The sequence below is a fragment of the Gorilla gorilla genome, chromosome 5 (assembly GCF_029281585.2).
Source record: "Gorilla gorilla gorilla isolate KB3781 chromosome 5, NHGRI_mGorGor1-v2.1_pri, whole genome shotgun sequence".
Classification (NCBI taxonomy): Eukaryota; Metazoa; Chordata; class Mammalia; order Primates; family Hominidae; genus Gorilla; species Gorilla gorilla.
Window position 1 is genome coordinate 134,333,418 of NC_073229.2, and position 22,944 is coordinate 134,356,361.

Consider the following 22,944-nt stretch of genomic DNA (forward strand, 5'->3'; position numbering starts at 1 on the left):
AAGACTGTCATACAAATTATTATAGGTATTTTAATATACTTATGCTAATTATTAACATAATTTTATAATTTCTTTAGTATTAACATAATCCTATAATTCAGGCATTTTATTATTTAAAAAGGCTTTAGTGGGCTGTCTGTGACTCTAACCACTAAGTATACCGTTTCTGAGAAAATAAGACTTAAGTTCCAAACCATTTTACAAGTTGTAAAATGTAATCAATTGTGTAGTAAGTTAGAACTACCAATTCACAAAGACTCAAAATTATAAGCTGAATGTGATAAACTTAAAACACAAGATTCTTAATTTTATAAAAAGTTCCACTTCAGGGGTCATTTATTTTTAACAACTAGGTACTCAAGCATTCAGCATAGGATTTAATTTACATATATCTTTTTATTACTATTTCACTAGAAAACGTAAGTCACAAAGAATCAAACACACTTCTATCTAGTGTAGGAAAAACAAAAAATATGTTAACATACATCTTCATAAAGTGAGCTATAAGAAGAAAATTGTTAATATTTCATAAATCAAAGACTGCTAACATATACATTATTAAGTATCTAGTGCCAGTTCAAAAGTGTACAGGTAATGGAATTATATCTGAGCAGGTAAATGGAGTTCAAAGAACCTCGAAATTCATTTTTCTCTTTTCTCCTGAGATAAAGTTATACATTTCATTAATTATAATGTTTGATAAATCTTTAAAAATGTTTCACTAAATATATTAATTCAATGGATATTCTTTACCCATTCATTTTATTTGTTCAACAAAGAAAATTGAGCCCCTGCTATTTGTTAAACACTATACTGACAACTTTGGATTTATGACAATAAGCTGCAGGTCAGTTTCTCTCCTCAAAGAACTAAGAAAAACCACGACTTTACTGCATTTACCCAAGTGACGGTGACAGCTAAATTTTAATTCATTTAATAAAACATTATAAAACAAATTCTCAAAAACGAAACCATACAATAGCAACTTTAAACACACTTTAATAGTCTTATCTATATGAAGTTTTCTCACAAAGTAACCAAAAGCACTGTTTTGGTAAAAGTGCTAATAACATAATCTTTTGATAGTAGTCCAATAAGGAAATCACAAGGTACTATGTACTGTGATAATGAAAATCAAACACTTGGAAAAGATATCTTAAGTTATTTCTAAAATAAAGCAAAATGTATAATTAAATATAGTCTTATACAATATTAAAACTGTCTCTGAATATATGAATATTTACAAACATGAGTAATAAAGTAACTCTATAGCATACCTTATAAATGATCACAACTATGTATTTTGGATTGTTAACACCTGCAAATTTGTAACAAAAAAGGCCTTAATATTTTTCGAATATATTATTCTTCACTAACTTAATTCAATATTCTACTTATTATCAAGTCATAATTTTTGTTTACTATTAACTATTTTATCTATATGTTTAACTATATGTAGGTATTAACTGTAATAACCTTTATGTCTGCAATTATTTAAAACTCTTGATAGATGAGAAACATTTTTCAGTTCAGAGGCATACCTCTCCAAAGCAAAAATCAATGTTAATCAGCCATTCTAATATGCCATGGAAAATCCTGACATTTTTTCATTGTATTTTTCACAGAAATTTTTTTATCATTCATCAGCTAAAAGATTTAAATTTTCTTTGAAAGGAATACAAAAACACACCTTTCCTGAATTTATGCACACTACCTACTAAATATTATCTCCATTTACATATAAGGAAACCAAGGCACAAAGGTGTCCATTTTGTAAATTGCAAGGTCATTTCCTAACCAAGCAACTAATCCTACACCATCAACTTATATTATATGTACGCCACTTCCAAGTGCCATAGAACAATTACTATACCTTAAAACTGCCTCTGCAATGCTTATGTGATTCTCTTTTATCAAAAGGGTAAATGCAACAAGCTTAAACAAGTAAAGATGGAAAAGGAAAATTATAAAAATACAACACTTACTTTTTATAGTGAATCATTTATTTTTAAATGAGATGTAAACAGTTTTTAACACAAAAATCAAGTAACCAACAGTTGTTTCTTATATTTGCAAAAAAAAAATTTCATCCTTCAGGTAGATCACGCAAAACTGAAGCCTACTCATACTTGTAGATTCAAGTTAGAAAAAAAAAACTGGATTCTAAAGCAAGTAATTAAATACATGATACTGCAAAGAAAAAAGTGAATAAAAAATAAAATCAGATAAATTACGGAATGACTGATATCATGGTTAAAATCCTCATCTTAAATATTAAATCCTTCCATTCAATGGAAGGCAACGATTAGTAAGGACATATTCTGCTACCGAAAAACAAATACAAAACTTTTCTTATTCAAAACTTCCGAAATTTTATATCAAATACTTCATTCAAATATTCAATATAAACAAAAATGTTTCCTAACAGAAACTTAGAGCATAAAGGATAAACTGTTCCTGAGAGTTCAAATTGAGACTGCATTTCTAATTATGATATAATGCTATGAACAATCAGAAAAATGAATGTTACCTACCATGCAAATTTAAATTTAAGAACATTAGACGGATTGAATAACCAATAAGTCAATTACATCAATTAGTGAACAGAAAAAAGACCTTAGCTAATCGTGAATCTAACACCAAAGAAAAAATTTAAGTCGAATCCACCGCACATCTTATTACATAGAAAAGGAAATGATTAGAGTAAGTCGTATTTAAGTACCTAGTCTAGCTGGGGATCAATTAATTAATCGGTTATAGGGCAGGTCGTGAATGTTGAGATCGGATGTGCTTTCTTGCATCGTTATTCCGGTTCATCATCCGCAAGTGCAAGAGAAGGTGTCAGAGTACCGAAGCTAGGGGGCACGCTGTAGCAAGGGGAAAAGAAAAATGGGAAAGGTGCAATGGATGCTGCATAGTTGAATAATTATCTGGGTGGCACAATGGGCGAGTCCTGCCGACATGAGCGCTGAGTGAGCGGCTCCGTAACTCTGCCCAAGGCAGCCCCCATGAACAGGCACCAGAAGCGACAGCACCGCTTCGCCTCCCCTTCCAACGAAGAAAAGGATGCCCGCACTCGCTTTACCGTTATGTCTTTAGACACCGACTCGCGGAGCAAACACGCAAACGCACGAGCTCGCTTTACTGAGCCTCGGGCACGTAGGGCGAGCAGGGGATTCTCTGTCGCCCGGGGCTACCGCCTCCCCCGGAAAGAGGCACGGGGCAGACCGCGGGCGCGGGTGGGCAGGGAAGCCCGGGCGGTGGCACCTCAGGTGAGACCCGCAGTCTCTCCAGCGAGAGCAGCCCCGGGGCGGTCCCTGCAGCCAAGCCCCAGGCGCGCCCGCCGCCGTCTCCCTCGGCACCCAGCCCCGCTGGCGGGTGGGCGGTGGGCGCTCGGAAAACCCGCGGATGGGGGTGGGGGCCGGGGCGGGGAAGGCGCGCCCATCCATCCCCGTCACCTTTGCGGGCCACACACCACTCGGTCTGCTCCGGCCAGTAAGGAAGAGTTCCTCTCCCAACACCCCCTCCCCGAAAAAAACAATTCCTCAGGGACTCGCGCTCACCGTGAAATCTTGGGGGCTCACGCCTTACCCCTTCTTCATGCTTCGGCAGCGGTCGCCGGTCCCCCTCGGCTCGCGGGACTCCACCTAGGGCCCCCAGGAGGGTCGGGCTCTGGGGCGGAACCCGCTCAGGGCAGCGGCCCAGGCGCCAGGCCACAGGGAACGCCGCCTGGGGCGCCAACCGGCCGCCGGACCCACCGTGTGCTCGACGCGCGAGTGAACAACACCGCGAGCTGCCGTTCCCCCCGACCCCTCCCCGCGAGAGACGCTCCACAACCGGGCGCAGGGACCCGCGCCAGAAGCAGGGGGGACCGCGAGACTCTTTCCGCCTATGGTCCCATCCTTGCCCCCCGCCCCAGGAGCTATTCCTGGCCAGTCAGAGGTCTCAAAACTTCAGATTCTCACTTTCCTCTTCAGCCTCCAGTGCCCAGGTGCAGCCGAGGTGGGAAACCCAGCCTCCGCCCACTCCACCATTAGTGGGGCCGAAGCTCGCTCTTCCCCCCTCTCCTGAGGTTCTGTGGTATTGCCCAATCCTCAGTTTGGGGGAGGGGGACGAAGAGAACACTGCTTGGCTAGGGAATGAGGGAAGATGATAGCCAATTGAATGGAACATCCATTCGGGGGCGGGGTCAAAGGGGGACACGCCCCCGTTCCGCCCCCTCGTGCCAAACTACACTTCCCATTGTGCCGTCTCGCGCTTCCTGCCGCGCTGCACGCTGGGAGTGCAGGACCGCGAGGCCTCAAGGTATTTTGGAACTCGTATTCTTTAGTCAACTAGGTCCTGAAAGTTATAAACTATTATAATTCTCCCTTTTTCCCTAGATAAACTTTTTAAAGCTCTCAGCTAGACAGTAGTTATTGTAATAATAATTAGCTTATTGTTTCAAAATGTAAGACATTATTTCTTAGCAAAGAAAGTTAATGATATGTTCCATCGCAATCTGTCAGGACCTGGGAGCCTCTTCTTCTTCCGCCCTGGCAGGGTCTCCGCAGATTTGTTTCCGTCATGTCGGCTGCGATTGCAGCTCTGGCCGCTTCCTATGGTTCGGGTTCAGGGTCCGAATCGGACTCGGACAGTGAGAGCAGTCGGTGTCCGCTGCCAGCCGCCGACTCCCTCATGCACTTGACTAAATCGCCTTCATCAAAGCCGTCTCTAGCAGTGGCAGTGGACTCGGCTCCGGAGGTGGCAGTTAAGGTAAGCACTTTTGCTACTAATGCAGTGTGGGAATTGTTGGCTTCAGCTCCAGAACTGCCAGCCGCTTGTTAGGTACCGGGTTACCTCTTTCTCAGTGCTTAGAGATAAGTTGCTAACGTTTGAATTTCTTCTCCTTCCCACATGCATCCTCGGGAGAGGCAGAATTGGAAGTTCGGAATAGCCCTCCGATGCTCTCTGCCCTTGCCTCCCGCCATCAGAAAGCAAGTGGAAGGAGGGGATGAAATTTGAATTTGTGGATTAGGGACATAGCCTGGAAAGTGCAGGTGTAATCTCGGAACATAAGTGAAATTAGATCAGGACTTCCCAAACTAGAGTATTGTGTGAGCAGTGGCCTCGATTTGTCTTATTTTTGAAGAACTGGGTTCTAATCCTGGCACCACCACTTATGTGAACTTGGACAAGTTATGCAGCCTCCTCTCTTTCCTCACCTGTACAGTGGAGATCATTTTCAAAACATCTGTCTACATGAAAAGATGAGTGTGAAAATTGAGTGAAATTACACAAATAAAGCATATAGCACACAGCCAACTAGTGAGAGTGCAGTAAATGTTTTATGATTGTGTGTGTTAATACAGTGAGAAAAAGGCCTTGGATTTGAGAAACAGCTGCATGATCTCAATGGAGGAAGCTGATTAATAAGGCAAGAGTTTCCAGGCAGAGGTGACAGGCAAGCCTGAGAACTCAAAGAGCCTAGTGGGTTTGAAGAACTGAGGAAAAGCTGATGTGTCTAGAGCCTGATGAGAGCATCTACCAATTGGTAGTGTAGGCCCAGTAGAGCCCGAGGTAGGTGATCAGCTCAAGATGTGAAGAGGGGAGGCAGTGTCCAAAAATTCCTTTGTATCATGTCCCCAAGTCTAGTTTAATGACTTAAGAAGTGTTTTACAGGTTTTTAACAAGCTGTATGTGAATTTTACTTTTTAAAAATGGACATCTCTCATGAAAGAATGCTTAGAATCCTCCTAACTTCCTATTAAAACAAAACTTTCCAAACTTAAGCCCCTCCAGTAACCTCCTGAATCTTCTCCTTTCACAGCTCAGCTTTTTGGAGCTCTCTTTTTGTCTTCGTCTCATTTTCTCCTCAACCCAATGCAGTCTGGCCCTATCCTCTTGGGAAACTACTGTCTGTGAGTGATGTCCCAGGCCTTCCAGTTGTCAAGTTCAGCCATCTGACTTAAATGTCTGCATCCAATGACACTGTTCATTAGTTCCTCTTTCTTGAAACTTTCTCTCCGTTTCGCTTCCATGGGGCTCTACTCAGCATTCTGTTCCAATTATTTTACTCTCCCTTTTCAATACTGGTGTTTCCCAGGACTCTGCTCTTAGTCCTCTTTGCATTCCACATATTCTCCCATACCTTCAACCTCAGGCTGTGCTGCTTCTAGCTCAAGGTGAACACCGTGAAATGGTTAGCACAGGCTCTGGAATTAAGACTAATTCAAATCCTGCCTCCAGCACTTACCCACCTGGGGACCTTGGATAAGTTACTTAAATGCTCTGTACCTAATTTTTGCTGATCTGTAAAGTAGGAATAACAGTAGTACCTATCTAACAGAATTGTAATAATTGTCATAAAAGATGTAAAGCCCTTTTAACAGTGCCACACACAATGAACACTAATTAAATGCTTGCTATCCTTTTATTTCCAGTTCTATCCTCCTTGCTAGCTTACGAACTTGAGAAGTATATAAAAATCTCCCACTGTAATTGTACATTTGTCTCTTGCAGGTTGGCGCTCAGCCACCTCCAATTCAGTGTGTCGAAAAATTATTTTCTTTCCCTCAAAATCCACTTCTGTTTTTCCTATTTTGATCTGTCATCCCACAATCCACCCACTAGTTCAAGCCGAGAACAAAGGAGGTATCCTTTTCTCTTCCTTCTTCCTCAGCCCCTGAAGCTAGTCATTCAATTGATTCTAACATTGCTGTTTCATTAATTTCTCTCACATCAACTCCTTCCTTGCTACTTTCACTGGTGCAGGCTTCATATCTTCCTTATTTCTCCCAGGAGTTATTCTTTTCTTTCTCTTTCAGCCTCTTTGGGTAGTGGGTTCTGTCCACTTTAACTCAATGATATTCATCAAATCTCTCTCTTCTGCTGCCACTGTTTAGTTCAGATTCTCATCATTTCTCTTCAGACAGTTGTAGCCTTCTAACTGATCTTTCTACTTCTTCCTTTCTTGTCTCCCAGTTTTATACCCCATTCTTTTCTCCACAGTGCACTTAGAATGATCTTTGTAAATTCCACTTACATCGTATCACTTCCCTGCCCAAAGACACCATGTTGTCCAATGGGTGATTTCTAAGTTTTTTTGGTAGCATGTGAGTCCTGCTATTCTCCCATGCTGAACTCTTTACAAAGCCCTGAAAGCCGAATTTTCTTTCTTCCTCTGAAGATTTTGCCCACGCTAGTCTTTCTGCCTGGAAATCCCTTGCCTAGTGCCTCCTTCCCCCACTCCAAACACTGTGGTCCTTCAGTCTCAGTGCATATGTTTCCTCCTATTTTACCTTAGCCCCTTTATCATATCTTAACTATAGCACTTAGCACATTGCTGTGACTTGTTCATCTTTTTCTTTCCTCTGGACTGTGAGACCCTGGGGTCCAGAGACTGTTGTATCCATTCGTTTGTATCTCCAGTGCCTAGTACACAAGATTAGGGAAGTATATTTGGTAAGAGAATGGAATGAAAAAGAAAGTCTTGTAAAAGTATGCACATTAAGAATCAGAATTTTAGAGCTGGACATGCAGTGGCAGGGATGGGGGTGTTTGTCTGGAGCTCACTTAGTGCAATCACGAATAAATAAGGGAACCCAGGAGGAAAGGTTGCGTAAGGTACCAGAAGTCCATTAGAGGTAGAGCTGGGGCTAGTCCACCCAGTGGTCTGGGTTCTATGAGAGAGTAGAGGGCATTGCTCATTGTTGGTTTATGAACCAACACTTGTTTATATGAAGGGAAAACAAACTTACACATAGTAAATATAATGATTGCAAATGATTGGAAAATTGGAAAATGACCAAGGGAGATGTGAAGCATGCAAATATATTCATCTGTAGTTGACTAATTGTATTATGATTAATAGCAAGCATTTTGGCAGAGAATACATTTTTGCAGCGTTTTTAATCTATGTTTTTTCTGAGCTGTTTCCTGCAGTTGAGTATCTTTTAATATGTTATTGGTGATTTAATTTTTTTTTCTTTGGAAGCAACTATTGGGTTGTCATTTCCTTTTGATTTTTAGAAGACCTTTACATATTCTGGATACTATCCTTTGTCAATTGTGTGTGTTGCAAATTTTTTTTCTTTTGTGACTTGTCTTCTCACTTTTCCCTGTTGTTTACAAACAATTATTTATGTAGTCTGTGCTTGTCAAATTATTCCTTTATGTATCGGGTTCCTGTTGCTTGTTTGAGAAATCCTTAACTCATAGTCATGAAAATATTCTCTTGTATTATCTCTTGAAAGCTTTTCACATTTAAGTCATTAATCCAAATGAAATTAACTTTTGTCTATAGTGCGAACATTCTTAATAATATGGCTTGATAGGTGATAGGGCAGTTCCCTTGGCCTTTTTTGTTGTTTAAGAATGTTTTGGCTGGCTCTTCTTGGCCCTGTAATTCTATATATAGTTTAGAATTAAGTTGGAAAGTTCTGCTAATACCCAGTTGGGATTTTGTTTGGGAGTACATTGAGTCATAGGTCAACTTGGAGATAATGTTATGTCCGTTCATTTGTTTAGGCCTTTTTTTAGTTTTTTTATTTTTTCTTCCAAAGTTTGTAATTGTCTCCGTATCAAAATCTTGTACAGTTTTATTGGAGGTATTTCTCGGTGGATCTTATTTTTATGCTGTTAATAAACAGTATTGTATTTTTCATTTATTTAACTTTCTAACTGATCTTACTACTTACATAGCCATATCAGCTGCAAATATGCCAGTATTTTTTCTTTCTTTTAATCATTATTTCTTTTATTTATTGTTCTTGCCTTGCCATGCTTACTACCGCCTCCAGGAAGATCTAAAATAAAAATAAAAAGGGTGTACCAGGCAAATTTTAACCAAGAAAAAGCTAGCACTGTTTGTGTTAACATCAGTAAAAATAGACTTTAAAGCAGAAAGCATTACTGGAGACAAAAGAGTCACTTCATCATGATAGAAGGTTCAGTTCACAAAGAGATATAAAACAATGTAAGCTCAAAATATTTCAGCAAAAATTGACAGAACTACAAAGAGAAATGGACAAATATACAATTACAGTGAGAGATTTTTATATCTCTCAATAATTGATAGAACCAATAAAAAAAATCAGTAATGATACAGAATATGTGAACAACAAAATTAGTAAACTGCATCTAAAGGTCTTAGGGAATATGGCACTTAGCAACACAGAATGTTGTTTTCAGGCACTGGAAACATTTTGAAACATTGAAACGTAATGAAACATTTTTTAAATGACCGTGTGCTAGACCAGGGATTGGCAAACTTCAGTAAAGGGCCAGACAGTAAATATTTCAGGCTGTGCTGGCCCCATGTAGTTTCTGTCACTTCTTTCTTTCTCTCTTTCACCCTTTCTTTTTCTTCATCTTTTTTTCTTAACCCTTTAAAAATACAAATACCATCCTTAGCTTGTTGGTACAAAAAAGCTGACCGTGGCCTGGATTTGGCCCACACACTGTAGTTAGCCACCCCTGAACTGCAACATAAAATTAGTCTCAACAGATTTAAAATCTTGTTACCGTATTCTCTGACCACAGTGCACCTAAGCTAGAAACTAACCACAAAAAGATAGCTATAAAATTTCCGTATTTGAAAATTGTGAAATTGCACTTCTAAGCAACTATACATCAGAACATGTGAGGTGCAGCCATGGCAATTTTTTAAAAAGTATAGTCATAAACACATATCACAGAAAAAAAGAAAGGCAGAAATTTAGTATGCTAGGCATCCATTCTTTTGGATTTTTAAAATCATTACATTATCTCCCTGGGCTTGTTTTAAGTCATGCAGTCAGTTTCTATTCTTTAAGTGGTTACCCCTAGAAAGCACAGCACATTCGATCAGTACTTTCACCTTCTACTGAGCAATGCGAGAACCTTAGAACCCTTGAATTTTATTCACATCCCCTGTACTCCTACTTTAGCTGTTGTTGTCTGGTATAATACATGCACTTACATATACACACACATCCTCCACAAGATGATGGTGAATGATGATGATTCTTACATCTCACATGCAAGATACCACTTTCTGCCTGTAGCACATTCTTTAGAATGTCCTTTAGTGAGGATTGACTGGTGGCAAATGCTTTCAGTTTTAGTTTGTCTTTTAAAAAGTTTTGGCTGGGCGAGGTGGGCAGATCCCCTGAGCCCAGGAGTTCCAGACCAGCCTGGGCAACATGGAGAGACCCTGTTTCTAGAAAAAATACAAAAATTAGCTGGGTGTGTTGGTGTGTGCTTCCCAGCTACTTGGGAGGCTAAGGTAGGGGGATCGCTGGAGCCAAAGAGGCAGAGGTTGCAGTGAGCCAGAATCATGCCACTGCACTCCAGCCTGGGAGACAGAGTGAGACCCTGTCTCATAAATAAATAAATAAATACATAAATAAAATGCTTTCATTTAACTGTATTTCTCGAAGGATATTTTCACTGGGTTGTTTCCTTAGCTGGCAGTTTTCTCTCAGCACTTTTAAGATATTCTACTGTCTTCTGATTTTCATTGTTACTGATAAATCAGCTGTTGGTGTAGCTGTTTCCCTTTGAAAGTGATTTTCTTTTTTCTTTTGACACCTTTTAAGACCCCCACCCCATTTTTTTGAGATATGGTTTCATTCTTTAGTTTTATTATAGGATACACATGTGTAGATTTCTTTTTATTTTATCTGTTCAGAATTTGTTGGATTTCTTTAATTGTGGATCAATTGGTTTGGAATGTGGACCTTTGGACATTTCTTAGCAGTTGTCAGTTCTTATCACTTCACTTATCATTTTAGTCTCATTCTCTCTTCTCTTCTGGAACGCCAATTACACATATTTGTGTTCTCCAGTATATGTATGACAATGAGTATTTTCTGGATAAAATTTTTTTTTTTCTTTGAGACGGAGTCTCGCTGTCTCCCAGGGTGGAGTTGAGTGGCGCAATCTCCGCTCACTGCAAGCTCCGCCTCCTGGGTTTACACCATTTTCCTGCCTCAGCCTCCCTAGTAGCTGGGACTACAGGCACCCGCCACCACGCCTGGCTAATTGTTTGTATTTTTAATAGAGACGGGGTTTCACCATGTTAGCCGATAAAAATTTTTGAATGCAACATCGTAAGGTTTTGCACTTTAGAAATCATGCAATGGACCCTATTGGATCGCAAGAGTTGGTTATTAAGTGACTTTAAGGTTACAAAAACAAAAGCAGATCTGGCTTTCTCTCATTTCAACCAGTGACTATGTTACTTCCCCCGAATGTATTCTTTGCCTTAGCATAGCCAACTAAAGTAAAATAAAAATTCTGCCTCTAATTTTGAGGCATATTTTTCAGTTTTTTCATGTGTGGTATTTCTTATATTTGTGAGCTTCAAATGGACGACCTTTTCCCTCTGCAATCTGTTAAGGGCCAAACTCAGAGGATATCTTTATCTGAAGTTCTGTTCTTTTATGTCATTCACCTAAATTCTTCTATTAGGAAGTTTAGTCATTTCTATTTTCTGGGAGGAAAAAAAACTATGCCATAAATTGATAAGTAACTTATAATAATAATATTTGTGATCCGCTTTACAGTTTACATGGTGTTTTTATGTCTCTTTTCTTATTTGGGCACAGGAAGAAATGTGGAAAAGACTAAAAAGTGAATATTACCCAGTTTTATTCTCAAATTACTTTGAATCAACAAAAAGATAAACTATTTAAACTTATTTGACCCACAGGGTGCCCTTCACTTACTGCATTTTAATTTTTGTGGATAATTGAAACTGAATAGAAATAATTTGTTATTCTGTGGTAATTCCAATTGCATACCTAATTGGTATTGAATGCCTCATGGGTATTAAAACAAGGTTGTGGTATTGTCCAAGTTTTCTAATTAAATTTCTGTAAAATAACAGCCCTTCGTTTTCTTGAGAGTTGTTCAATTTGTTCTATAATTTTAGCAGGAGTCAGAGACTGGGACTTACTTATATTTTTTATTGGCTGCCAGTGTTGCTTATGTAAACAGTAATTTCTTAAATTGTACTTTGCATTTAAAAATTGATGTATCATGATACTCTTCAAAATAATTTCAATTTGGAATATTTTAAATACCCTTAATTGGAAAGATCTCATATCCCATATTATAAAGTGGTTCTAGCAACTATACACTATAAAATCCTTTGGGAAGATATGAATGTGGCTAAGCCTCATGTTATTTTAAGCAGTTTGTCACTAGGGGTTGAATATTAAGCGGGAAAAGCATTTAATTTAGCTTTTATGCAGTTTAAGCAATTTGTATGTAACCTGTTAACTTTATAGTACTGAGTTTGCTATTGGGCCATGTGCAAGATAGTATCTTTCATCAGTAAAGATTCTAGTGTTCATTCTAGGGTGATATAGATAATATTTGTCATCTTTTCAGTGGCCTAGCATTTGAAACCCCTTTCTTAAGGGTCTTAATTTGAAGAACATCCCTGTTCATCACCCATCTTCAGAAGCTGAAAACCCAGATTATTCTAATTCAGCTCCCTTTCAGCTGAGGCTCAGGACTGTTGGGTGGGTGTATCTGTTGGGCTCAGCCAAACAGATGCACCAACCTAAGCTTTCTAATCTGAAATTTATCCACAAAGAAGCCAGGAAAGAGGACTTAAACTGGCAATGATGGTCAATGTTTTCTAGTTTCTCAGGCCAGCAGTTTCAATAGCAGCATCCAGTGGTAGCCATAGCAGTTTAGTAGTGGTGTTCAGTCATGGTAAACAATTATCCTCACTGGATGGGTTCTGTGATGATTAATTTTGAATTGTGATTTCATCTATTAAGTGTATACTGACCCTTTATTTCTGCCTACTTGTCAAAGCTGATTCTCCACACTTCCTGGTGATTCTAAGAGAAACTCATAAGGATTTTATAATGCTGAATCAGCCTGCTGCTTGCAACTAAGAACCCTGACTGATACACCTAGTTACTCTACCAGTGATTTTTTAATTTGTCACTAGTTAGGTCTCTTTAACATTGTTCATTGTGGTTACTTTGAGCTCTTCCCCTTCCCATTTATTCTATTAGTAGCTTGGGTTAAGTGACTTAATCCTGCTAACACTTAACCTCACAGATTATATGAAATAGTGTGTCTGCTCTGGTGCTAGCATATTAGTGTTGTTAAATTATTTTTTTCATATTATTTAGCCTCTTCTAGAGAGCTGTAAACTTATTTATGTATTATATAGTCTATTGTCTGTCTCCTCCACTAGAATATAAACTCCACAAGGGCAGGTATCTTTGTCTATTTCTGTGGGCCCAGGACAGTGCCTGGCACATAGTAGGCACACAATCAAAATCTGTTGAATGAATATATGAATCTGGAGCTCCGTGTTTGCTTTATAAATTTGCCTGTACCCTGACTACACCAAGAAAATAAAAGGATCAATTGTGATTCCCAACATCTCCAAACATCTGTCATCTATCACCCATTCTTACCTTTGTCATCTCTATTTCATCCCAAAGAGAGCGCTCCTCTTTTCAGAGGCTAATCTTCCAACTGTGTCCTGAATTTTATTCCCTCCTACCTCTTCTAGGACAACTGTACCTTTATCTGGTCCTTTTTGTCATGTGTCTCTCCCTGCCGTCACCTGCCTTCTAGCCTACAATTGACCACATCTTTGACTTAGTCTCTTCTTAAGGAAGAAGAAAAACTTGACCCTGAAAATCCTTCAACCTGACACCCCATCTGTTCTGTTTTTTACCAGCAAATATTTTCAGTACAGATTTATATGGTGGTGTTTTTCTAGATCCTCATTTACACCTCTGCCTCTTGCAGCTGGCTTTCCATAGTCCTAACAAAGTCACTCTCACAAAGGTTTTTTGTGATATAATTGCCAAATCCAGTGATTGTTGGTCAGCCTTATCCTACTTAATTTCTCTACAGATTTGGCTTTTCTGTCTTCAATTTAATTTAACAAATATTTATTGAATATGTGCTGAATGCCCTGCGCTCTACTGGGCAGTGAGGATATATGATGTACATAAAAGCCATGTGCAACAAATAATATATCACAAGTACTATCAAATAGAGTACAGCATTATTTTAGGACCACAAACAAAAACCCAACAGTTTTCCTGAGGCGGGAGGAGGGAAGGTATCAGGAAAAATAAGAAGGCGACATAAAATAATAAAGGCATTGCCTAAGGTACAAGGCGGTAACATTGCCTACAGCACAGAAAGCATCAAAGTGCTTGCTATTTTTAAAAATCAGCAATTAGTCTAATATGACAAAAGTGAGGGTGTATTAAAGCAGATAAGGAAGTATTACAATAGGCCAGGCAAGATATAATGAAGCCCTAACTAGGCCATTGTAGCTGGGATGCAAAGAGAGGAGGGTAGAAGTGAGATTACTGGAGAAGTATTCAGAGGTAGAATCAGCAAGACTATGCCTGATTTATTAGTGAAGATGGAGTCATGGGGGAATGGTAAGTTCTATTTTGGACACAGCATAGTGTTTGATGCTGTGGGACATTCATATAATGAAATTTAGTAGGCAGTTGGATATGTGGATCCAACTGCCACGTTGGTGGTCACATAGTTGAGAACACCTGGGGTGGCCTGGTTGTAGTAGGACACCTGCAGGGTGGGAAGCCAAGCTCAGGGGGACCGAGCTAGGGGAGGGTCCTGGGACGGGAGCCCAGTGGGCACGAGGCTGGTGGTGAGTCAGCCTTGCTGGCCTTCTGGGAGGGCAGAATATTCAACCCAACTCCCCAGGGTCTTAAATTACACAGTTGCCCGGCATGACCTCCTCCAGCTGATCTCCCCCAACCCTTCCTCGGGCGCTGACAACCCTGGCTTCCCACACCACACACCACATTGTCATCGTTAGGTGTGATTAAGGCTGCAGATAAAAATGGGGGGTGGTAATTGAAGTCATGAAAAGGATAAGATAGGGTAAAGATATGGGCAGTTTAGAGAGGAGAGAAGCTCAAGGGACCTGATAGGCTCTGAATCTTTAAGAAGTAGAGAAACTAAGTTGCCTGTTTTGATGCAAGGGCCGTGGTAAAGTCTTTCTAGAGTGGTCAAATTTTGGAACAGTGAATGTGAGCTTATGGTATTATTTTTCTTGTCGGTTTTTTAGTCTTTGGTCATCAGTTGGTCTAACTCTACCAGATCTTCACTTGTCTGTGGCATTGCTGCTTCTCCAACATCAATATCAGCTTCATGAAATCCCACCTATTTTGCAGAATGTCTGATGTTACTTTGCATTATCTTTGCATTGTGTTAGGGGATATATCCTGCCATGAACAAGAGGCCAGCAGATTAAAGATGGTGATATGATAGGGATAGTTCAAGGGTTTGATTATACATTTGTGTGTGCAAAATCCGCCTTGTGTAGTTTACATTTTAGTGGAGAGAGAGAGAGATAATATATATATCCACTGAGGATAAATGTAATGGAGGAAAATAAAGCAAGGTAAGGGGGAAGCAGAAAAACTGAGCAGAGACTTAAAAAGAGAGATAACAATCATGTGGATATCCACAGGAAAAACATTTCATTCCAAAAGGAAATAACGGTAAGTATAGAGACCCCGAGGCAGGATTGTTCCTTGGCCTATTCTAGGAATAGCAAATGAGTCAGTGAGGCTGGGGTAAAGTGAGCACAGGCATAGTGCTAGATGAAGACAGAAGTTGGTAGGGGCAGGGGGCTGATCATGGAGGGGAAATTCTCAACCAGTTAGACTCAACTCCGTCATTTTATGACAGCAATGTTATAATACTGACTTTATTGAAATATAATTTGTAGACGATATATAATTTCTTTACAATTTTTAAAATAGAACATGAGTGCACTATTTAAAGGAAAGGTACTTACAATCAAATATGTTTTTAATAGTGAATGTTCAGACAGGGCAATACAGGAAAACAAAAATGCCCTATAAAACTACTCTAGGGAACCTGCCTACTTCCTGAGAACCAGTGGTAATGGGCCTTGTCAGGCCTTTGTTAGGCTTTTACTCTGACTGGGGAGGTTACTGCGGGGTTTAGAGCATAGGAGTAGCATAACCTGACTAATATTTTGAAAGAATCATACTATCTCCTGTGGGAAGTGAGGCTGTAGGTGGTCAGGGACAGAAAACAGGGAGACCAGGTAAGAAGCTACTCCAAAAACCCAGATACAAGATGTTAAGTTGAACCACTGCAATAGAGGATGTCAGAAGTGGTTGAATTCTGGATTTATGTAGAAGGTAGAAGACTTGATGATGGATTGGATACAAACTATAAAATAAAGAGGAATCAAGGAAAACTCCAGATTTTTGCCTGAGCAACTGTAAGGGTGGAATTGTGATTAACTAAGAGAAGGCTGGAAGGATTCATTGTGGGAGGGGAGGCCACGAGTTCCCTTTTGGATATATTAAGTTTGAGATGTCCGTTAGATATCCTGGGAGAAGAGATGTCAAGTTGAAGGTTGGATATACAAGTCTCTAGAAATCAGGGGAGGTCCAGGCTAAAGATACCAATTTGAGAATTATCGTATTTGTAAGTGGTGGAGTTATACAAAAGTTATACTACCAGTGATTCTTCAGTGGAGATGAGATGTTTATTTTCAGTAATCTGGGGAATGAATTTAAGATGTTTGAAATATTAACTGAGATCATAAGACTTTAGATTTAGAAGATTCAGGCCCTGTCACTTCCTTTTGTTTCCTCTCCAGTACCCAACCAAGTGCAATTTGGTTGCATATCTAATACAGTTTGCTGAGTAAAAAAAGAAATACCTCTTTTGAATTTGGCAGTAGAGGTTCGGGTCTTTTGAGTTAATAACAAAGAAGAGTTGGAATCTCTTAAACTAATGTAAGGCTTTGAGTAATGTTAACTTATTTAGTTTTAAATTTAAAAATTTTAAATTGTTAATAAAGTCAGTATTTCAAAAAGAAAATTTTTTATGTATTTTAACCTCTAACTGTATACATTAATTTTATTAGAATTATTAATCATATGATACATTATAACCATAAAATAGATGTTAAAGATGGCTAGTGTGACTTTAATGTGGCTTCTAAAATAAAAAAGTCATTTATCAGATCATTAATATTTATTTGGTATTCTTTTTAGGAAGATTTGGAGACTGGAGTTCACCTTGACCCTGCCGTCAAAGAAGTTCAGTATAATCCTACCTATGAGACCATGTTTGCTCCTGAGGTAAGAAAACATATTTAAGGTTCTGACTTTTGCTAAAGAATTTAAATCATAGTAGATAATTAGGTATAGCAGTGAATCTTTAAAAGTTTTATCACATAAGCATACTATTTAAGCTTTTAGAAAATACATGCTTCTTTTTTTTTTTTTTTTTTTTTTTTTTTTTGAGACAGAGTCTCGCTCTGTCGCCCAGGCTGGAGTGCAGTGGCGCAATCTCGGCTCACTGCAAGCTCCGCCTCCTGGGTTCACGCCATTCTCCTGCCTCAGCCTCCCGAGTAGCTGGGACTACAGGCGCCCACCACCACACCTGGCTAATTTTTTTGTATTTTTAGTAGAGACGGGGTTTCACTGTGTTAGCCAGGATAGTCTCGATCTCCTGACCTCTTGATCCGCCCTCCTGGGCCTCCCAAAGTGCTGGGATTACAGGCATGAGCCACTGCACCCAGCAGAAAATACATCCTTCTATTCTCCAAAAGTTTAGGTAGTGTGCTTTTGTGAAAATACTTTTAAAAATCCACTAGCTGCTTATCTGTCTACATACAGATGTCTGATAACATGGAACTATGTCTTTTGAAAAAGGAAATCTGATTCTTAAATATGAACTTAGTTGACATCTTCCTCTCAGTCTTCATGAGGGAGTATTATAATTAACCATAAAGGAAAATATTGGGGCTTACCAGCATCAATATGTAGTATATTACAAAACATCTAATTACAGATGCCCCTGAAGTGTCATACTGATGCACTGCCAGAAAGTAGTCACAGTGTTTGATGCCTGCTCTGAATAAAACAAAGTACTGGATTTTTTTTTCCCTCTCCTGATGAAAAAAACCAGAAACCGCAAATATTGTTCATTTAAGAAAGTCTTTGAATATTATCCATTTAGGGAAGTTTACAGAAAAGATTAAATTTCTAGATATTTTGCCTTTTAAAATGGAAAAGAATGCTTGATTGATGAAATAGAGATGCCAGAAAATGGTAATTATAAAACCAAGAAATACAGCTTCGGTTGATATCAGAATCTTTAAGAAGCACTTTCAAGATGGAGGTGAGGAGCTATATCTTATGGTATCTTGGGGGAAAATGATGTAACATTTTTCATTTTGTAGCATAAATTAGCCGTTTTGTGACATGTTAGAGTCAGAGCTGTTTCATATAGAAATTTCCCTGCCTAGGTTTCTGTATTCACTTAGGTGACGATTGAAATGTGTAGCACAGCCAGAGATGTCAGTGCTTGTGTTTAGACAGAGCTCCAGCGATTCACTGGGTCTGCACTTAGCAAAAATCTTCCCATGCTCTGACAAACGACGGCACATTTTAATTTTTATTCCATTGTGTCTTAAATCCTTCTAGCCTGTCAGACTACTGGCGGTCTCATATCCATTGGCACCATTTTAGCCACCCCACTGAAGAGCGGTTGTGTATTATATTTATATATATGTTTCATGATTTTTTAAATGAAAAGTACTTTAATAAAATGGAGCCATTGAATTAGGAAAATAAGAAAATTTGGAAGCATTCTGATATGTAACATTCTCATGTCATTTTATTTTCTCTGAAGCCTGCTTTTTTCATGAATTCTTAAATTTCATGCATAACTAATACGTTGCTGTGTAATTAGTTTCCAGACTTTCAAGAAAAATTTAAAAGACCAGTTAAAATTTTTTTGTCATTCTCTTTGTGGGATTTCAGTCATTTAATGTTCTTTTTCCTTGGGTTGGAGAACCTCACATTAAATGTATAAATTAGTTTATGTGAGGAGCACTACAGTACTTCTTTACGAGGTAAGAAAGGACTGATAGGACTTAAAAGGGAAGCAAAATTATAATTGTTCCTGGTTGCCAAATGAATCCTCTGTAACTTATCAAATTTTGAACTTTTGTCTTCTATGACTAGGATGTATATCACTTGGCAAAGTCTGGAAAAGTATCACTAGGAACTTCACCAGTTTAAATTTTAAGTTCCCGTATTTTGAGTATCCATTGTTAGAAACAAGATATAATCCCTCTCCTCAAGCTAGTGTTTACCAGAGAGTATGTGCTGTTTGTTGGTTTGGTCAAATGTGTTTTTTTAAAAAGAAAGAGACCAGACTATTTCTTATTATGCCTCTAAAGTACTACGTAAGCTTAAGGAAAAATTGCATCTGGTTGTAAATACTTTTAAAAGTTCCCCGAAAGAAGTAATGTTTGAATTGGGCAATTCCATCCAGGTCAAGAACATGAGATTTGGAGTTAAGCGGAATACTTATTAGCTCTGTGTAACCTTGGAAGTTCTTAGTTTTTTTCGTAGGTAAAATGAAGATAATTTTTATCTTATTGAGTTATAAAGATAAATCAGATAATGTATGATATAGTTAAAAAATCCTTCTGGCACAGAGTAGGCATTTAACAAATGGTAGTCATCATTGTTATTTTTATTAATTATTGGCATTGGTGGCTAGGTAGGCTTTTATGAGGAGAGACTTCAAGAAGAGAACAGCATGAGCCGAATCATAAAAGATCTAAAGAACAGGAATGCCTGAGTCCTTACCAGAAGAAAGAATCGAGAGATAAGACTAGGATGGTATTTTGTATAACATTGCACAAGGCTTTGGGGGCCAAGGTGAAGAGCTTTGTCTTGATTTAATCAATGACAAATAGATTTGTGAGGGTCTTAAATAGGGGAGTAGCATAATCAAAGCTGAATTTTTAAGAAGGTTTATTTGCTATGAGTTTGCATTATGGAAAAGAACAGGGATATAGATTAGTGAAATAAAGCCACCATTTATTACTGTATGCCAGGTACCATACTGAAGGATTTACATACCTCGTCTCCTTCAGTCCTCACTAAAACCCTATGAAGTAAGTACCTGTGTCCTTATTTTATAGCAAGGAAACCAAGTCTTAAGTTATACTGCCAGCAAGTGGCAAATTTAGAGATTTGAGTCCAGATCACTCTTAATTATCTCCCTATAATTGGAAGACCAGTTTGAAGGCCACTGTGGAGTTTGCAGGGTAACCCCTATGCCTTTGACTTTGCTAGTTCTGAACATTTACTCAATTGCTTATTTTATTTTATAAAATATTGTTTCTCTCTTCTGACCAAGGACTTTTCCCAAATAGTCTAGCTGGTTATACAGATAATTTTTCTCACATAATGGATAGAACTTGAAGACATAGTAGCCATTGTTTTAGTCTAGTAATTTCTTCATTTCACTCAATTCTTTTTAAATCTGCTTAGACAAAAATGTATTAATTAGCTCCTATAAACTCATAAAATCCATAAGTCCCAGGAAGAATTCCAGACTCTTTAAAATAGTAGTACTTCAGAATAGAAAAAATATAAAAGAGAAAAAAAACACCAGTTACTGTTAAAAATCTGGCTATAAAGGCTGCTGTAAATATTAATGTTATGATGAACTCTAGAAATCATATAGCTCAAATCTTCTATTTGTAGATGAGGAAACTGAGACCAAAGATCATAGAACCAGCACTAATGAAATTTTCTCATACTAATATTTTTATGCCTTACTAGATATGACATAATATCCACTAATAAAATTGAATTGTGAGGATCTTCTCTTAATTTGCAGGAAATAATTAACAGACTCTTCTCACCTTAAAATTTGTTTATAAATCTTTTAAACAATAATGACTGCAGTAAATATGAATGAAAAATGTACCAACAATCTAGTATACTATTATATGTTCAGTAATTTGGGTTATTTTTCTTTATGTGAACTTACAACTATGATTTTATTTAGCCCATTTTTAGTGGTATAAATTGTCTTAATTCCTGCAATGTTATAATATGCTGCTAAAATGCTGACTCACCAATACTCTACCGACTGAAGATTTTTGAGATCCACATCCTTATAGTATCAGATCTCTGAGAGTTATCAACCAGCATCTTCACAAATTAAGAGTGCTTTTCTCCCAACCCTATAAGTAAACCACTACTTCATTCAGTTGACAGATGTTTAAGAATACTTTTCCCTTGGGAACATCATACATACTTTGGGTGTAGTGATCTGAATTAGTACTTACATACTTTTTAATAAATTAATTTTTTAATTAACAAAAATTGTATATATTTACAATGTACAATGTGTTTTTTAATACGTATACATTGTAGAATGGCTAAATCAAGCTAATTAACATATGCATTACTTCATGTACCGATCATTTTTTGTGGTGAGAACACTTAAAATCTACTCTTAGTGGTTTTCAAGAATACATTGTTATTAACTGTAGTCACCACATTGTACAATAGATCTTTTGAACTTATTCCTCCTAACTGAAATTGTACATCCTTTGACCAACATCACCCAAAACCCCTCCATCCCATTCCATCCCCACCCACCCACCCAGCTCCTGCTAACCATTCACTCTCTGCTTCTATGAGGTCAACTTTTTGAATCCCACATGTGGGATCATGTGATACTTGTCCCAGCACCTGGCTTATTCCACTTAACATAATGCCCTCTGGGTTAATCTATGCTGTCAAAAATGACAAGATTTCCTTCTTTTTCAAGGCAGAATAGTAGGCCATTGTGCAGACATACCACATTTTCTTTATGCATTCAAACATTGACAGCCATTTCGGTTGATTCATGGGAATACAGATATCTCTTTGACATGCTGATATCATTTCCTTTGGACGCATACCCACTTGTAAAATTGCTGGGGTCATGTGGTAGTTCTATTTTTAATTTTTTGCGGAGCCTCCATACCATTTTCCATAGTGGCTGCCCTAATTTCCATTCCCACCAACAGTGTACAAGTATTCTCTTTTCTCCAGAACATCCTTGCCAACACTTGTTACCCTTTGTCGTTTTTATAATAGGTATCCTGACAGGTTTGAGATGATATTGTGATTTTAATTTGCATTTCTCTGGTGATTAGTAATGTTGAGTACTTTCTCAAATACCTGTTGACTTTTTTTTTTTTTTTTTTTGAGAGGAGTCTCGCTCTGTCACCCAGGCTGAAGTGCAGTGGTGTGATCTCAGCTCACTACAACCTCTGTCTCCTGGGTTCAAGCGATTGTCCTACCTCAGACTCCTGAGTAGGTGTCTACAGGCACACACCACCATGCCTAGCTAATTTTTTGTATGTTTCATAGAGATAGGGTTTCACCATGTTGGCTAGGCTGGTCTTGAACCCCTGACCTCAAGTGATCCACCTGCCTTGGCCTCCCAAAGTGCTGGGATTACAGGCGTGAGCCACTGCACCTGGCCCCTGTTGGCTATATGTCTTTTGAGGAATGCTGAGAAATTCAGGTCATTTGCGAATTTTTAATCGAGTTATTTATTTTCTTGCTATTGAGTTGAGTTCCTTGTGTATTTTGGATATTAACCCCTTACCAGATGTATGGTTTGCAAACATTTTCTCACTTAAATGTGTATGTTTTATGTAAGGAGATTGCAATTATAATTTACTATATTGTTCTTCATTATTGTTTGAGCTAAAAATTGTTAAATACGCATATGAACTTGAATATATTATACATTCATATTTATGTTATGTATTTACTTATATCTTGTTATAAATCACTTGAACACAAATTTACTCTTAAACTCAGTTAACTACCAAAACTTGAAAAGAACTGTTTGGAAATCAAATTTGTGTGTTTTCCATATGTTCTGTTGTATTTTTTTAATGGTTGTTCCAGAACTAAGCGAGTTGCATATTCACAGGGACCAAGAACAGCTGAGAGACCTATCTTGAGTAATTGGGAAGAGCTGAGTCCTGCTAAGTAGTGTTAGCTGCCTTCCTCTGTTAATATTCAATGTCTTTAAGGTCAGCTCCAATAGCCACCAGTAGATGAATCCTCCTCCCACTGATTCCTTGTA

General features: G+C 38.3%; 2 protein-coding genes across 20 annotated transcripts in view; one reads left to right on the plus strand and one right to left on the minus strand.

The window, feature by feature from the left end:
- The window catches only part of WASF1 (WASP family member 1), a 77,107-nt gene extending 72,935 nt beyond the window's left edge, over window positions 1-4,172 (minus strand). For 4 of the 19 annotated variants that reach the window (XM_055391498.2, XM_019029582.4, XM_063707188.1 and 1 more), the window contains exons 1-2: window positions 3,564-4,136; window positions 2,723-2,867 (exon numbers count right to left, since the gene is read on the minus strand). The gene's annotated coding sequence lies outside the window, so the exon portion shown is untranslated. Of the gene's footprint in view, window positions 1-1,277; window positions 1,319-1,985; window positions 2,191-2,722; window positions 2,868-3,085; window positions 3,107-3,563 lie in introns of those variants that run through there. The other 15 variants (XM_055391494.2, XM_055391496.2, XM_063707187.1 and 12 more) reach the window with 12 other exon arrangements.
- Window positions 4,173-4,261: 89 nt separating this feature from the next.
- The window catches only part of CDC40 (cell division cycle 40), a 51,854-nt gene continuing 33,171 nt past the window's right edge, over window positions 4,262-22,944 (plus strand). Inside the window, exons 1-3 of the mRNA XM_055391492.2 lie at window positions 4,262-4,305; window positions 4,509-4,755; window positions 17,031-17,117. Coding sequence (XP_055247467.1) covers window positions 4,567-4,755; window positions 17,031-17,117 — 276 coding nt within the window. The 5' untranslated portion in view covers window positions 4,262-4,305; window positions 4,509-4,566. The remainder of the gene's footprint in view (window positions 4,306-4,508; window positions 4,756-17,030; window positions 17,118-22,944) is intronic.